At 40.5% G+C, this 16,989-nt stretch overlaps 1 protein-coding gene across 2 annotated transcripts; it reads left to right on the forward strand.

Annotated features, from left to right (window-relative positions):
• Positions 1–483: 483 nt before the first annotated feature.
• On the forward strand, positions 484–11,461 carry MSANTD3 (Myb/SANT DNA binding domain containing 3). 2 transcript variants are annotated; one of them, XM_057368354.1, is made up of 3 exons: positions 484–801; positions 6,249–6,694; positions 7,997–11,461. In XM_057368354.1, exons 2-3 carry the CDS (start codon positions 6,280–6,282, stop codon positions 8,404–8,406), a joined length of 825 nt encoding a protein of 274 aa, XP_057224337.1. In that variant the 5' UTR covers positions 484–801; positions 6,249–6,279; the 3' UTR covers positions 8,407–11,461. The 2 variants fall into 2 exon arrangements, with proteins under 2 accessions (XP_057224337.1, XP_057224339.1); XM_057368356.1 differs by lacking the exon at positions 484–801 and adding an exon at positions 5,265–5,803.
• Positions 11,462–16,989: the final 5,528 nt, after the last annotated feature.

The raw sequence follows: 16,989 nt of genomic DNA on the forward strand, positions 1-16,989 counted from the left end.
GCGCTGTCGGAGGTAAAGCCCGAGCTGGGTCCGCGGCCGCYGCACCGGGGTGGGGATGCCCCATCCCGCTCCGCTCCGGGCGGCGGGATCGGGATGCGGGATGGGAAYGCCGCGCTAGAGACGTGCGTCCCGGGAGCTCCGCCCGCGCCGGTGCAGGCGGGATTGCCCACCGCCCCCTGTTCTTGGCGGCCGCTGGGTGTTCKCATGCCGCTCCCCACACCACAYACAGACACACACTCACACACACAGACGCATTTCCACCCGCCGTCTCCCGCAGCACCGCGTACCTGCAGACTCGGGATCGCCCGGCACGGCTCCGGTGTCCCCGCGGCACGGCGGTGTCCCCCGCGGGAGAGGCCGGCTCCGCGCCGCCCGGGCTGCGGCGGGCGGGAATCCAGCGCGGGGTTTGCGGGGAGCTGGAGGGAGCGGTGCCGGCGACCYGCGGGCGGGGAGGTGAGGGAGGCGGGGAGCGAGGGAGGGAGGGAGCCGAGAGGCGCTTTGTTACGAGCAGGGAACCAGCGGGGCCGCAGGGTGGGGTTGTCCCCGCCGCAGGCGCCGGTCCCCGCGGGCGCTGGGTGACAGCGGCCGCCCGCCCGCCGAGCCTCCCCCGCCGCCGCGGCTGATGCGCCCTGATCCGCGCCGCAGCCTCCGCGCCCGCCCGGGGGGGAGCGGCCGCCTTTGTGGAGCCGGGACCTGCTCTTCTTCCTCCTTCAAGCAGAAGAGGAGCTAGCGAGGAGATTWAAAAAAAAAACMAAACAAGCTCGAGTTAATGTTTGAGAAGTTCGGGTGCGGGAAAGTCTGGTAGGATTCCTGTATTATGCCTATTTTTGATGGATTTCAGGCAGTCGTTCGGRAAAACAACCTGCGTCCATTACCTTGCTTGCGGGAACTGCTTTGGATGTCCTCCATAGGTAGCGGGATGACCCGGCTTAAAATCTGTCTGTGTGTATCTGTAGTGCAATATGATGTAGATATATACATATTTTAATACATTTCCGTGTATAGCTGTATAAAATCCGACAGGAGGAATGTGGGTAAAGTACWGTGAATTTTACTAATTGGTTATCTTGTTTGTTTGCTGGATGATCCACGGTAACTGTTCAGTTGTATTAAAGCATGAGGGGAAAGCACCCAAGGAGGTGGGATTTTTTTAAAATCTCATTAAAACACATTTTCTGTATAGCTCTCATTCATATTTGGAATGTGCACCTAATCATCTAGTGATTTCAAGTCTCAAGGTAGACAGGGTCAGGCCTGGAACACTGATGGAAGCTCGGTGAGGAAAACCTAACATTTGAGGAAGAAGAACACCGTTAACTGCTGGTTCTGTCATTCAAATGAAAGATAAACCTGTTGTGACTAGTTTGAGTCATTGCATTTCCATGCCTTTCTTTCACCCTCAAATATTGGATGAAAAGGACAGAATTATGGTTGATTTCAAATGCGATTAATTACTGATATGCTTAAAGCTTCACYTGCAATTTAAGTTAGAGACATACATTTTCTTTTTATCAGCCCTTGAATATTTCTGGTTGTAATTCTGTTGGCGCTGGTAATAAGCAACCGCAGTTTGCTAGCAAACTCTTTTCTTTAGGGTTGGTTAGTATAACCTCCTTAACGTTTGGGATAAATCTTCCACCATAACTTTCTCTCTGCATTTTYTCATGCCTAAAAAAATATTTCATGGACTGAAAACGCTTACACATGCCAACTTGAAGTGATTTTCTTTTTCTTTTACTGGGCTTCTTTGCAACTGATTGGAGCTTGGATGTCTGTTTAAGTGTGTGCAAGCAAAATAATACATGTGTGTGACATATTTATGAACATATGTGCATCTCTTAACTTATGTAATTTTTTKTCAAGACATTCTTCCATCAGATCACAGCACATGCCTTATAATCTTTAAAAGGAGAATGCTGCACGACATTTCACAGTAAAGATGAGGAGCTGAGAGATATTTCTGTTATCTCAAAGCTGTAGAGGTTTGTGTGAGAGGACGAATACTTAGGACACTGATTGGTTTTAAGGCCAGTTGTGAATTGAGTCCTGCCAGAAGATATTTAGGATAAAGTGCTTTCTTRCTGCATGTGTCTTGGAGCCCAGGCACCTGTAAGAGTGGGAGAAGCTTTCCAGTCTTTGTTTCCTAGAATTTACTCTGCAACTGTCCTCTAGCACCCACACAAATCAATCCAGTTTACTGGATGAGCTGTGCACAGTAAACCACTTTCATTTCAGCACAGATTCCTACCTGCTAAATTATATCCCAGRCATATGTCCTGGAAGGATTGCTTAGCCTCGAAATGGAAATTCTGTGGGCTTGTGAGAGTCCTTTCTCATATTCTGCAGAGGAGCCAGTGGGCTGCAGGAAGGTGATTAATATGCATAAAGAAAAAAGAGGTGAATATAAATATATGGTGGTGTTTTGACGCAACTTCTCAGTATTCTAAGTTCTCTGATGTCTCAGAATGCTTTCTTGTTCACCTAATTGCAAAAGGGTTTTAATACATTGAAGCAAGAAGGCTAAGCATGTAAGAGCTTGAGAAGAGTCTTCCAAAACTCTTTTATTTTGCAGTAGATGCATTAAACTGCACACATCAGACCTTGAGTTCCTTTATGCATCCTAGATCATAATCCTGCTTTCTTGACACAAAGGACACAAGTACAGTGTGTATATTTAGGAAAAAAATGCTAGGAATGTGATGAGTGAAAGGAAAGACCAATATATTCTTTTCAGAGTAGGGTCTGTTTCCATTCTTAAATGTTCAGTATTTGAACTTAAAACTGGGGATCTCAGATGCCACTGCAGTAAAAATAATAGAAATAAATGATAGTGTGGTATGAAAGTGATTCTTAAGTTTGCTCTATCCATGAAAGATGAACTTTTATTCTAGTACATAATTGGTTAATATATCAAAAGTCATATTTGGAAATGCTTTAGATATTTACTGACATCAGTTGATCTCTGCCAGTCTATGGAGCTAGATGTTTAGCACCTAGAATCCAGAAGTCTTAGTAACATTGTTTGACTTTTTGAGCATCATCTCCAAACTTCTGAAAATCCAGTTTTTCTAAATAAAGGGATTTTCTAATCATAAACATGTAATTATTTTTTTGTCTGAGATTCTCTCTGCTTTTCAAAACTAGAAGCAAGCTTTACATGCATCAMTAGAAGGTAGACTCAGTCCTGATCACATGGTGTGATCTTGCTTTTTCAGGGTCATGAGCTATTGGGTCTTGCAGCTTGCTGCTGGGGCTGCATTTTATCCCATTCCTTGATGAAATTGAGGCTAAGATAGAGAACCAATATTTAGTCCTAGGAGTTTCATTTCAGTAGCTGTCCAAAGCCAATTAATGGTTTGGAATGGTTCAATAAGTATGTAAATAAATTAGGTGTGTAGATAGAGTTCTATTCCATTACAGGTCTCTTTTTTTACATGTTTTCTGAGTGGTTTCATGGASCAAGCTTGCTGGTTTTCAGTATCTTTGCTAGGATGTCAGTTTCCTGGCTACCATTTTTTCCCCTGATTTGTGTTTTATTTAAGGATCTCCTGAAGTGCCTGTTCACTTCTATTAGACCTAGACATTGTAATGACTGGTATGCAATTAAGGAAGTTTCTTTACTTACACCTAGTTTGTTTTGTGGAATTATAGATGTTTAAGAATTCCCATCACCAACATATGGGGTGACTTAAGGTTTCCCAGACCATAAAAAATAGCTTGATATGGTGGGACAGAGGAAATATTAGATCAAGAAGCTGTTTTCCTTACGCTCAGCCACCCAGCTCTCTTCCTTCTTCCTCCTTTTGCTTTCATGTAAAATAAACTWGGTCTTCTATGAGCAGTAGCCTTATTATATTCTCTTTTCCTATGGATCTTTCCCTTAGTCCCCTAAATCCTGGCTGCTGCAAAAACTTCAGCTCTCCCATGTTCTTGTGACATCAGGATTTGGTGAAAAAGCAGAGCAGTGGCTATCCAGGAGCCACATAGTCAAACACTGACAGAAAGTACAAATCAAATGTTTGCTGTCTTTTTCAGTAGGGGTACARCTTAGCTACTGACTGGACCTAGACTTAGGCTATTACTTATTTCTATTTACTTTGCTTCAGTTTTGCTGTTCCAGGCATTGTTCCACTGTGTCCTCTGTCCTCTTCTTCGTTTTGCTAGTGTCATGATTTAACCSCAGCCAGCAATCAAGTACCACRCAGCTGCTCACTCACTCCTTGCCCCTAGTGGGGTGGGGAGGAGAACCAGAAAAAAAAGTAAAACTTGTGAGTTGAGATGAGAACAGTTTAATAAATGAAACAACATGAAATATAATAATAACAACAATAATAATAATTGTAGTGAAAAACAGAGAGAGAGAGAGAGAGAAAGAAAAGAGAAACAAGTGATGCACAATACGATTGCTTACCATCAGAATGTCTTGGCCAATTCCCTCCTCATTTATACACTGAACATGACRTTTTATGGTATGGAATATCCCTTTAGCCAGTTCGGAYCAGCTGTYTTGGCTGTGCTTCTTTACAGCTTCTTGTGCACCTGCTCTCTGGCAGAGCAYRGGAAACTRGAAATCCTTAATTTGGAATMAGCACCACTGAGCAACATCTCAAACATGAGTGTGTTATCAGCATTATTCTCTCTAAATCCAAAACACAGCACTGTACCAGCCTCCTAGAAGAAAATGAACTCTGTCCCAGCTGAAACCAGGACAGCWGAGCTTTGTTTTATGGGCTACTTGAGAGAGCTTCTGTTTTTTAAACTTGGGTTATCGTTTTGATATTAGTTTGTCTGTTAGCTTTCTTTGTAAATATAAGCAGTTACCTTTACAGACAGATGAGAATAACTGTAAATATTAAGATATTTGGAGGAAAGGAAAGGATGGTGCAAAGAAAGTCCTAGTGCAGTGGAGTTAAGGAAAAATATATTGAAAAGAGGAAATGTGATRGTGATATCTAGTGCATCGTCAAGGAATGTTATGAGAGAAGAAGCAGAAATACGAGAAAATTCATTTTGGGAGAGTCCTAGACTGTTAGGAATATGAACCAATTATCTTATACATGTATTGCTGGGTTTTATGATTGAAAACAGAAGAAATGAGAGCTAAGGCAGCATTTCTGCCCAAAGTCTAAAATTATTTTGGGCAACCCAGCTGCAGTGGGAAGGAATGGGGAGAAAAGTGTGAAAAGGTAAAAGAAACAAAAATACATTTTGTTGCACAGTCATGTATTGTTAATTCAAGGCAACACTGCTTTATTCCTTTTTTTTTTTTTCCTTCCAATGGCCAAGAATTCCCTGGTATCAACTACTCTTTCCCTATTGCCCATGTAAGTCCTAGGCTTGAGAAGAGAGGTGGTTGCTGATGTGTGGAAGTGTACAGCAGTGGCTGTACTGAGTAAAGCCAAAACCCTTTTTAGCCTGGTTTTTGGCTCCTGAGAGTGACCAGCAGCACAAGAGCGAGCAAGTGCCACTCACACAGGGCCAGCAGCTGAGACCAAAGGATCTGTATCTTCCTCGTGGGTGGTTTCTATTGTTATTTCTTGTCTCTTTGCAACCCTTCTCAGTGTTGTAATACAGGTCAGGATCTTGCTGCCCGTTGGATATCAGCTGGTGGGGGATGGAGCATGGGGAGAACCAAGCTGACAGGTCTTTAAAAAGACAACTTCATATTGTCATTTCTCATACAGCTTTCAAATATTGAAGAGATAGGGAAGAAATTAGTTATGCAAGGACAGAAGAGGATATTTTGTATACCAAAGGAAACTCAAACATGCTGAAGGTGGCTTTAGACTTAAGCCTGAAGCTGGTGAGGGCTGAATTTTGGAATTCATTCCTCAATTCAGGGCTTGGAAAATTTTCAGGGAGTGAAAAGGTGCAATGAACAGGAAAACAAGATATTGAGAGTGAGATACTAAGTAAATACTGAGCATTTTGTATCAAGACAAATTGTGGCAAAGACACCTGTTCATTATAGTCTGCTTCTGGAACTGTGTATCCACTAAAGTGGCAACACAAACCACACTGTAATTATGTTATCTTACCTGCTTGTTCCATTATGCACTCTAGAACTACTCACAAGTTTTCCTAGAAAATAAAATCAGTCAGAAGCTATGCTTAGGAGTTTTTTGGTTTTTTTTTTTTGGTTTTTTTTTTTTTTTTTTTTAAATTTGTTTCCTGATACTGCAACCAGTTCTAATTTGTGTTTGTTTTTTTTTTTTTTTTTCTTTTTTCTTTTATCGTTGTTTTCATAGGAATTTTGGCTTCTTGGAGAAACAGTAGAAAATGCAAAACGAAATAATAAAGCCTGCTAAATACTTCTCAGAAGTGGAGAAGAGTGTGCTGCTTGCATTAGTTGAAAAATACAAATACGTGCTTGAATGTAAAAAAAGCGATGCGAGAACTATTGCCCTGAAACAACGCACCTGGCAAGCACTAGCTCATGAATATAATTCACAGCCCAGTGTGTCACTGCGAGACTTCAAACAGTTAAAGAAATGCTGGGAAAACATCAAGGCACGGACAAAAAAGATAATGGCACATGAAAGGCGGGAGAAGGTAAAAAGAAGTATTAGTCCACTTATAAACACTCACATCGTAGGGAAAGAGAAGATTGCCAGCATAATGCCTGAGCAAATGTACTTTTTGCAGAGCCCACCAGAAGAAGACTCTGAATATCAGCCTGATGCTTCTAGTCAAGGTATAAATGTTGCTGTAATGATGCAAGTAGTGTTGCTTTGTATGTGATTTTCCAGTGATTGTTTTTCAGCAGTTCAAATCCCTCCACTCAGCTGTGAYGGCTGGATATAAAAAAGTAATTTCAGAGCTATGATATTACAAGACTCTATGTATTTCCCTAGGCCTCCAGGAGTTAAACTGAGGGTTTTCACAAGTTTTTTCATCAGTCTGTGACTTATCTGCTGCTTTGTGGCAAGCRTCACAGTAGCTATCATGCTGACTTTCCAGAGAACAGTCCCAAGGATATCTTTATCCTTTTTAAAGTATCATTTTACTGGTTATAAAATAAATAGATATATAAGCCACCAGCAGCAAATTGATACACAATTGCCTGTTGCAAGAGTTCCCTGCAGGTCTTTCCTCCTTTGTTTTCAAGGACTAAAAAGAGTACATAGAGCCATATTTGACATTGCAGTCCACATTGGAGAATGGCCTTTCTGAAAAAGTTCAGCACTACATTCTTCTTTGTTTGGCAAGCATAGGCTACAATTCAATACCAGAAGGGAGGGTGGCTACAACAGTTTCTTGCAAATTGTATGATGTCAGGATCTCACACAGAAGACTGTCCTTGCTCAAAAGACAACAGTAACTACATTGTTAGATAACATTCTTAGAATGTCTCTTTCATAATTGTATTTACCATAATTAGTCATTGGGATTTGGATAGGAATGTATTTTGAGACCTTCATTTGCAGTAGTAACTATTCTGTTCCCTGAGYAGTCTCTTTTATTGCAGACAAATTGGTAGAGCCTTTTCAAAGTAAGAATAACGTAATTTTTTCCTACAAATATACGCTACTGAGTTTACAGCATCTACAGCAGAAATAAGGAAAGAATAAGTGTTCTTCCTAGTAGTCCCTCAGTCTTTTGATACTCATGTTGATATAGCTTCACCTGACACTCAGATCTTTCATRAAAATATTGCAAGTCACCTACGGATTTAGCTTAAATGGCTGCTTTAAGGTTTAGCTCCAGGCTCAGCCACCTGAATTTAGGTGTCCACTTGCAAGTGTCTACGTTCACTTTAGTCTTCAGAACTCCCACTACAGCCATGGAGGTCTTCCAACAGAGCCCCAAGTGGTTCTGTTCAGCCCGTTGTGCCCTTGGTATTGTGAAGCAGAACTGCATTATGTAGCAGCTCCTGTGCTTTTCTATCAATGCACAAGGTTTATCTGAATGTATCAGTAACTTCTATTATCACATTTCTGTTTCTTGAAGGAGGGTAAGAGAATACTAAAATATTTTTSCTTCTTCTGTTTTGCAGAGTCATTTGTTGTTTCAAACAGAGAACTCTGTGATGAAGACAAAGAGCTGGTACATTTTCCTGTATGTGAAGGTACCTCCCAACCYGAGCCTTCGTGTTCTGATGTCAGAATAGCAGCAGATAAGAACTACAGAAGTAAAGCATCTCAGGAAAGTGCTCTGAAAAAGATGCATGAGGAAGAACATCATCAGCAAATGTCAATTTTGCAACTGCAGTTAATCCAAATGAATGAAGTTCATGTGGCAAAGATACAGCAAATAGAAAGAGAGTGTGAGATGGCTGAAGAAGAGCACAGGATAAAAATGGAAGTGYTAAATAAAAAGAAAATGTATTGGGAAAGAAAACTGCAGACCATTACAAAAGAATGGCCTGTATCATCCTWTAACAGACCCTTTCCTAATTCACCTTAGAACACAGAAGGGCAGAGAGTCAGTCTGATGGAGCACATTTATGAGTAACACGCACTGGAACGAGGCTTTTCTACTGTGAATGTACAGTAACAGGAYTGGTGCCTGGCTGATAGTGAGCACACTATGACTCTTAATGTTTAGGGAAGCAGTGGTATAGTCCACCAAGAGGARAACTCTGTTGTTCATTTGTAGGTAGTTCTGATTTGTTTATCTCACAGACATGCACAGTGTTCTAAAATGTGAACATATTTTCCCCTCTCAGAACACACTTGATCCTTGTGAAAGTTAAGGTACTCTGGGTATTCTTACATTGGGTGTTCCTAAGAAAACCTAACAGCTTTAAACATTGGGCTGTAGTGTTTGTTTTGATTTCYGTCTCTTCCTATCTACCATTTCCCAAATAAAGGCAAGGGTTGGAGTGGCTCTCTGCTATTGAGACAAAAGATGATTGACAATTATGAGYTGGATCATTATGCTGAGGCTTAGGGAAAATAAACTAGTTCATATAGTCTATAACTTATTCTTCGTAGAAAATGTGAAAATGAAGGAAGTAGCAAGAGGGCCACTGTAGTAAAAGCCCTTTCCTTCTGAAAAACAGTGGTATTTCCCAGCTGGCTGGCTGATTGAGAGAATTGTTGTGGATTGGCCTCCAGTTGTTTGAGCCTTGACACCTGAGAAGTTAAAATGAAAGTAATGACTTCCTCAAAGGCCACTGTGTTTGTTCTTTCAATTCCAGGCCTATCTTGTATTGAAATACAATACTGAAACAGGAGGGTCCAAGGCTGCCGCCAGCRCTGTGTGCTGTTCACCTGGAGTCATTCTGAGGGGAAAAGCTTTGTAACAATTCATAACGCCCTCAAAATGCAGTGAGCCAGCCAGTCCATTGGCAAAGTCTCCCTCTATCTTCCTATGCAATACTTGGTGGTGTAGCAGCTGGCTTGAGTATCTCTCTTTAGCYAGAAGAGGAGACTAAGTCTCACCCTCTTTTCCTTCTCGTAGGGTGGGAGGCAGTTCAAGGGAATCATTCCTGTCTCAAAGCACTGTTCTGTTCTGTTGTGTTCTGTCCTGTGCATTATGGTGGTGTGTTCCTTACCTTTGCTCTCAGTGAGGGGTGATGGACGTGATTTGTATGAAGGCATTCACATGAAGGTCCCCATAGRTTTTTGGACATCCAAAAGAGGAGATGGTAGGAAAGCACAAATAAAGATAATCCTTACCCTGGCAATCATTTATTCCAAATGGGGYAAAAGTAAAGAAAGTGTGAAATGCAGAACCCTACAAGGATTTGTAAGGACTTCTGGTGTGTGAAAACCTGTTTTACAGGAAGGTGTACAACCATCRTTTGAAGCAGTGAGAAAAATGAACAAACCCATAAATTTTCATTGAAAAATCTTGAGTATCACATTATCCAATAAAGTATTTTCAGATCACAACTCACGAGGGCAAGTCCATAGTGTGAGCAATGTATTCAGAGTATGTTACAAYGCCTACATTCCCAGTTGCACTCCTGTCTTTCCTTGGATGGTCTTTCTAGTGGATTGAGTTCCTTTTGGCTTTGTTTTGGATTGAGTAGGGTTGTGTGTGTCTGTGTGTGTGTGTTTCCTTTTTCTGACCTGCTTTCACTGCTGGTGATTCATGTTTTCAAGCACTGCCATTACCAAYCACAGGACTCGCTGTGGTCAACGCTGTGGTACCTCTGTTACTTCCTGAAATGTGCCAACACCAGCACTCACAATGGGAGCTATTTATAACAACTCTTTATATGACAGAGAAAAAAATATGCTGAGCTGCTGCAAGATAAAAAAATAGGTCCTGGATGAAATCTGAAGACAGATCTTTCTGACCGCAAACTCAATATTCTTATAAATTGGTTGTATGAAGGAAGCACGGGATTTCCAAAGAAGGATATTTTTATGGGTACTTTTTTTTCCTCTGCTAAGTGGAAACACTTTTGGATGGTACAATAACAGTAGAGGCAAAAGAAAAATAAACAGAAGTGAGGACCTTTTTGTTCTGAGATTGCATTCTGTGGTGTGGAAGACAAGTCAGTTATTTGATTGGTTGAGATAATTTTTCAGGCACCATCCCGAAAAGAATAGGGAAGACATTTGTCTTAACCAATGATGGGATTCCTTCTGCACTGGTTCAAAGTCAAAGTAATTTGAAACTCTGGAATGGAAACCAGGTGTTAAAAGGTGATGAATGGAAGCAGTTTCAACACTGTGAAGAAGGCAAGAATAGACACAACCCAGGTCTAGATAGCCTTGTGGAAATTRGGAAATGGTCCGAAAGGATCTCACAAAATGTGAGATAAGGTTAGCTTGAATTCCTGGAAGATATACCACTGCCAATAAAGGATTGCTTTATTTTTATGTTTAAAAATCCTTTCAAATAATTATGTTTTCAAACTGTACTAAGTGGGCAATGCCTTGCTTCTYGGTATATTTTTCTTATTCTGAGAGCAAAGTTCTTAGGCTGAACAATGGACTCTTTGAATTCTGGTTCTATTTAAAAGAAAGATCAAGAGAAACACCAGAAAGAGCCGAGAGGAAGATATGAAAGAAAGAATGATCATTACATGCATAGGGGAAGAATGGGAATGTTACACCTAGCATAAATTATACAAGATGGTTTTGTGGTACARGCAATAGAGGGTTCACAGGTGACACAGGCCCTTGCTTTCCCATTTGTAGTTGATTGTTGGTTGCTGTAAGATTGGGTGATAGACACAGAAAAATGTAAAAGATCTACAAGGGAAAGTWATGTGTCTCCTTGCCAGGCTTCGGTGTTATAAAGTGATTGATGTGTTAGAACTGAAATTACCTGAGAAATTAAATGTACTTTTTTCGTTGCTGCAATTACTTCCTCTGGCATTAGGGTTTGTCTTTTCTTGTTCTTGACTGTTAAATAATAATAGCATCTCAGAAAATATGTCCATTTGTTCCTCTCCTTTTTTCCCTAGCTCACATCATTCAAATATTTTTACATAATTGTGTTTTCCTGTTAATCATTTGGCCAAGTTATATATGCGTACCCTCAAGGTTTWTCCAGATGGAATACAGCAGTATTTTAAGAAGATGAAAATGCCTGTTCTTCTCTGGATTTTCTATATAAGGTTTTGTCAAGAATGAATTTCAAATATACACAGGGCAAAATGATCCCTGCTTAAGTCCATAACAAAAAATGTGTACCAGACAGGTAGYGGCCATTGTTCTCAGCCGTCTATATTCTTATGAAGAGAAACAATGGCCTTCCAGACAAGGTGTGGTCAATTCCTTTATGCTCCCAAAATTGACATGGGCCTGGCTCCAGGTGCTTTCTCTCCTTGGAGGTCATCTCATTTGTTACCTGGTATAATTTTTTTCACTTGTTGATTTTGTTTTCTCCTGCATTTGTTCCTTRTGTCTCTGACCCCTCTTAGTATTTTAACCAGTAATATGAGCAGGGGATTTCATAATGGGCTGTGTTTTGCTCTTTCCTCCCTCTTGCCCAGACTGCCCTTATCACAGTGTTTGAAMCTGAAATGGGTGCTCCTCTGTCATCACCTGCCCCTTCCACACAAAGCATGGTTAGGTRGCCTTTTCCACACAGCTGCCAGTGCATTCTGGATTCTGCGCACAGGCTAGGAAACATTAGAGGATTTTGAGGAGAGGTTAGTATTGAGAAAGGTCTGTATGCAGAAGAGCTCTTTCTCCATTCCAGCTCCGTGTGATTTGGGAGGATGGYCTGTGATCACAGTCATTCAGCAGCACCAGAGTTAATGCAGASTGCTGAAGCTGTGCAAGTGGTTCTGATTCTTCCTAAACCCTTGGAGTTCTGCAGAAGTTAGGTTTGAGGTTTCCTGGTAACAAACTTCCTTCTTTCTCAGCACTTGAAGAGTCTCAGTGGAATCCTTTCACAGGTACTTCCTCAAATCAAAGTTTATACCTTGACAAAGAAACAACTCATGCTGCCATCTATTCTACTCCTTCTTTCAATGCCCAGGCTGCTTTATCACCAGAGAAAGGGGTCTTGCAGCTTGTCCTCAATTCTCTCTCTGAAGCTCTGCAGAGAAGGGTTTAGCCAGGGCTGGAAACAGCCCTTCCCAGCCACTGCTCGGAGAAGCAATCCTTACAGAGCAGACTGAGCTCAGCACTCAGATTTTTGGGCTCAGCACTCAGATTTTGAACTTTTGCTGCTCAGGGTCACAATATTCCCATTGCAGTCCTGTGACCGGAGAAAGAGAGATGTCTCAGGGCTACCTTTCTCTGAGCCTGTAGTACAGCTGAGGATGTTGTGTTGAATTTTGTTTAATGAACATTCGTCTCTGTGTGTTTCCAATACCAAATTTTAGCAGTTTCCCAATGATTCGTATGATTCCATAGGTGTTTTTCACTGATCTTTTGCAGATATATTTTTTTTTCTGGATGTACTTGCACTGGTTTTTATGTGCCCTTTTCCTTCTTCCCCACTTGTATTATAGTTCTTCCAGTTTTGTTATGAATCTATGTGGTTAGAGTCTGTGCAASCACACATTCATGTAGTCTCATGTTTTCAGGTATTTTTCTCATTATGATGTTGAAATAATAAACTGCTACACATTTATATATTGTTACTCTGTGGGTAGGGGAATTACATGCAAATCTTAAAATAACATCTAATTGAATTTTTTTCCAGACAAGTCCCTAACAAGTAGTCCTGTGATTTCTTATTTTCAGCTTGCTATTTTTGAAAGACTGATAACCCCTTAGTTGCTTTCATAGCATAATTACCTGTCTTTCCACATTATTTTTCTGTTTCTTCTCAAAAGAGATGACTGTACACTCACATATCCTCACTCTTCTGAATTCTGCACAGTTGATAAAATGAAAGATGACCATTTTTTGCCATCTAAAAGAACAGGATAATATATTTTCCAGTGAAAGCAAGCAGTGGTCTCTGTTTCTGGTATCACAGATTGAATTATGTGCTGATCATCAGCTCGATCYTCTTATATCCAAACAAGGTGCATGTAGAAATGTGAACAGATTGCTGGACCTAAAACTAGAGCTATAAAATAGAAACATRCTAGCTGTGGCTCTGAACATTTTACTGTTCTGGTGGTGAAGGGATTAGGCATCTGACAACATCATCAGTCATGTTAATATCAAATTTAAAACTTGCAAAGGTAAAAAAAAAAAAGAAAAAAAAAGGGCTGGTGTGGTTTTTAGAATAAGTCAAAGTGAAGACAGCTCTTARCTGTCCCAAGAGAGAACGTTGTCACTCATGTCAAACAATATCCCCTCATGGTCTTCACTTCTCTTTCCTTTGAGACACCTCTATCACAACCTTCACAAGTGCCTGACAAGAAGAAAAGTAACCACTTTCAAGTAGGAATCCTGCCAGAGTTATTAGACCTCACTTGTTGTAAAACTGAAATTGRACAGTTCTCCGAGGCTACATTATCCAGACACACATGCACACACACTGTGGAAAACCGTGTGAAATCTGTCCAGCACATGATCTGCCAAATGGTATTGGCTGTACAGCAAGGAGAAGGAAAAGGTTGTCCACTCCATGAATGTGGGTTATAAAACTCTCATATTCAGCAAGGGTGTGTGGATGGATCTCACCAGACGGTCAACGTCTCTGAGAATCAAGAAGTATTTTTGCCAAATCTTTTAGTCTGTCATTACAGCCACACAATAAAAGGAAAAAAAAATGAAAAAAAAAAATAAAGCACTCAAATAGCACTCAAATAGAAACAATCTGTTCCCTCCTTGATGAAGAGCTGACTAGATATCCACACCACACATATATGTATTTAGGGAAGCAACTCTCTAATTTAAAAGAAATAAAGCAAGATAGATTTGAGGACTGTCCTTACTTAATTTAGGTGAGTTTTAAAAAATATTGATTGAGATTGTTTGGTGTTCTTTTGTTGTTCTGTCCAGCTTCAGAATAGTTGTGTGTTCCAGTCTCTAACCAACTGTTAGAGCACCTCATTAATCAAATTTGTTTGGCAAGGGAGTTGAAGTAGGWTTTTATTCAGCACAGCTTGAGATTGATTGTATTCTACAAATCTTCAGATATTTTTGCTSAGCTCTAAGAGGCCATTCTTGGAGAGATCTGAATATGAAACTGGAATTATACACCAATTTAATAGTAATTTATTTTTTATATGGCACTTACAAGTTGATGTATGAGCTGCTCATGCTCTGCCCATTATTTGGTCACGTATAAATCCCTTTTCTTTTCTTAGAGTTATGCCCTGAAATTATGTCCTAAACCACAAATGGACCAGCTTAATTGCCCATRTAAATTCCTGCCACACATTCTGTGTCACACTGTAGTGAGGGGGAATCCTGATTGTATTTTATTGTGGAGTTTTGAAATTTGACCTGGTTTTCTCACCAAAGCTTCACTAAAAATTGTTCTGTTTTATCAGACACCTAAGTGTTCCCATTGATCAGCCCTTCAGCCCGATGAATCACTTGGCTTTATAACTATTTGAATTCTAGTCCCATGGACTCTGCAAAGTCTGAATTAACACACGTAACATAAATTCCATTTATTTGAAAAAGATCTTACAAATCCTGAGACTCTGAAAAGTGCAAATTAGGGAGGTGATGTGATGAATTTGGTATTTAAGCCAGGGGAGAAATTTTGGCAGGCTGGGAGTTATCAGTGCTGACTTACTAGAGAGGTTCAACCTCTGCTTTGGGAACAATAATATCCAATACAAATATTGCGTTACCTCCAACTTTCCATCTAAAATGAGGCATAATGAGAGAGAGAAGTCGTTGCCAAATAAAGCAACATTAGTTTCCAAAATGCACTTAATTTGCTTTCAATTGCTGGCCTGCATGAGGGCTCTGAGCCTGCAATGGGTGTTACGTGTCACTATTGGTGGCTGAGAGCACATGAAGGCTTCCCCCRCTGATTTTATCCTGCTCCCCTCGAATGCAGCCCTGCTGCTGGGGTGACTGAGCCACACGGTGGTGCCAGTTGAACCACGGCAAGGTGCTCACCTTCTCCAGTTGTCTGGAATCTTTCCAGATTACCAAATCTGGAAAGGCGGTGGATGTATTTGAATAAAAAAAAAAAGGAGGTTTTAGCCAGCAGGAACAACTGTCATTGCTAACTGTGTCACTGAGGTGCCTTGTAGCATCGATAAGATGGTAAAATTGTAACTAKACTCAAAAAATTACCACAATCATTCTCTGTCTCAGGCAGTTAAAACACTGTTTTATGGGGTAAATCTCACTTTTACTCCTCTAGCAGACTGATAAAYAAGTTGCACGCTTCCAAATCACACAATCCCACTGAAGACAGCACATTTCTCTGCACCGTGCCATGGCCTTGGCAGATGAGTGTTGATCTCTGATCTCAGTCTKGTCCAAATGCCACAGCTACCAACTCTGCTTCTGAAAATCCAACACAAGTGTGCTGTCAGGGGGCCAGGCTGAGAACATCAGATGTGGGAAAAGACTGGCTTAAACTTAAGCTCTTCTCTTTTGCCCAGCATAGACACAAGTGGCTCAAGTCCCCCAGCACAGCAAACTTAAGCCCACATCCTGCCACGTCTTCAAACACAAGTAAGGACACAGTGACAGCAGTGGGCAACTTTAGTGATCCATAAAAATGGCTTTGGGTGGTAAGCAATCGATTTTTTAAATAGTTGTACATTAAAATCTTCCAAATCATGGGGCAGCTTAAAATTATGCCATGTCAGTGTTCAGCTATTGAGAGCAATAAATTAGCACAGCTTCAGTCTGATAGAGGCAGTTTTCTGTCAGGATTCTTAAATAATAACAAAAAATAAAGCCAACTGTGTTAACCCATGCCCACTTAGATACATATATAAATTCAATCAAATAATGTAATTTTTGTAAAATTTTGTATTTTCAGCTATATGTGGGCTTTTTGTATATACTTACCACTTTTTTTTCTCCTCAAGAGTCTAATGTTAAATAATGACAGACCTGATCTTCTTCTCAAGATGCAGTTGTTATGACATCTTACAGTATCTGAAAAAATAGTTCTGGTAATCCATGAAGACAGAATCTTCTCCTATTCTGTATTTTACCAGTGCTGAATTGCACCTGAAATCTTTTGGTCAAGGAAAYTGCAAGGATTTTCTGAAAACCTCTGAAAGTGGTATTCTTTCCATRTATTAGTTCAGGGGGATCAGGATCACTGCAGTCCAAATGCAGAGGCTGAAAACTGAAACCTCTAAAATTTTGTCACCACAGGAGTTTGAGAATCTCAAGGAGAAACCTGAACCTAGGCACTCCTCCTTGTCATTTTTGTATAAATGGTCAAACAATTTTCTTTACACTGTGATGTATGTAACATTAGATTCTGTTGTATTTCAACAGTATGTAAAACTGCACATTGTCATGTTTGTSCCTACAGTCAGTAAGAATCTGAAACAGAATGAGCACTTACGTACTGGGCTATTTGCCATAAGACACTTGAAAATGTATATGCTCTTTCTGATACTAAGTAATTTAATGGATAATTAGATAATATGTCTTGTGGTCTTTGCCTTTTATTAGCAGCAGTTTCCTGGGGTTYGCTTTTTAAATTGTGTTATAAACCCTACATAGTAAGGAACTCCTT

The sequence above is a fragment of the Malurus melanocephalus genome, unplaced genomic scaffold, assembly GCF_030028575.1.
Source record: "Malurus melanocephalus ecotype Western Australia unplaced genomic scaffold, MMel_1.1 scaffold_90, whole genome shotgun sequence".
NCBI classification, from domain to species: domain Eukaryota; kingdom Metazoa; phylum Chordata; class Aves; order Passeriformes; family Maluridae; genus Malurus; species Malurus melanocephalus.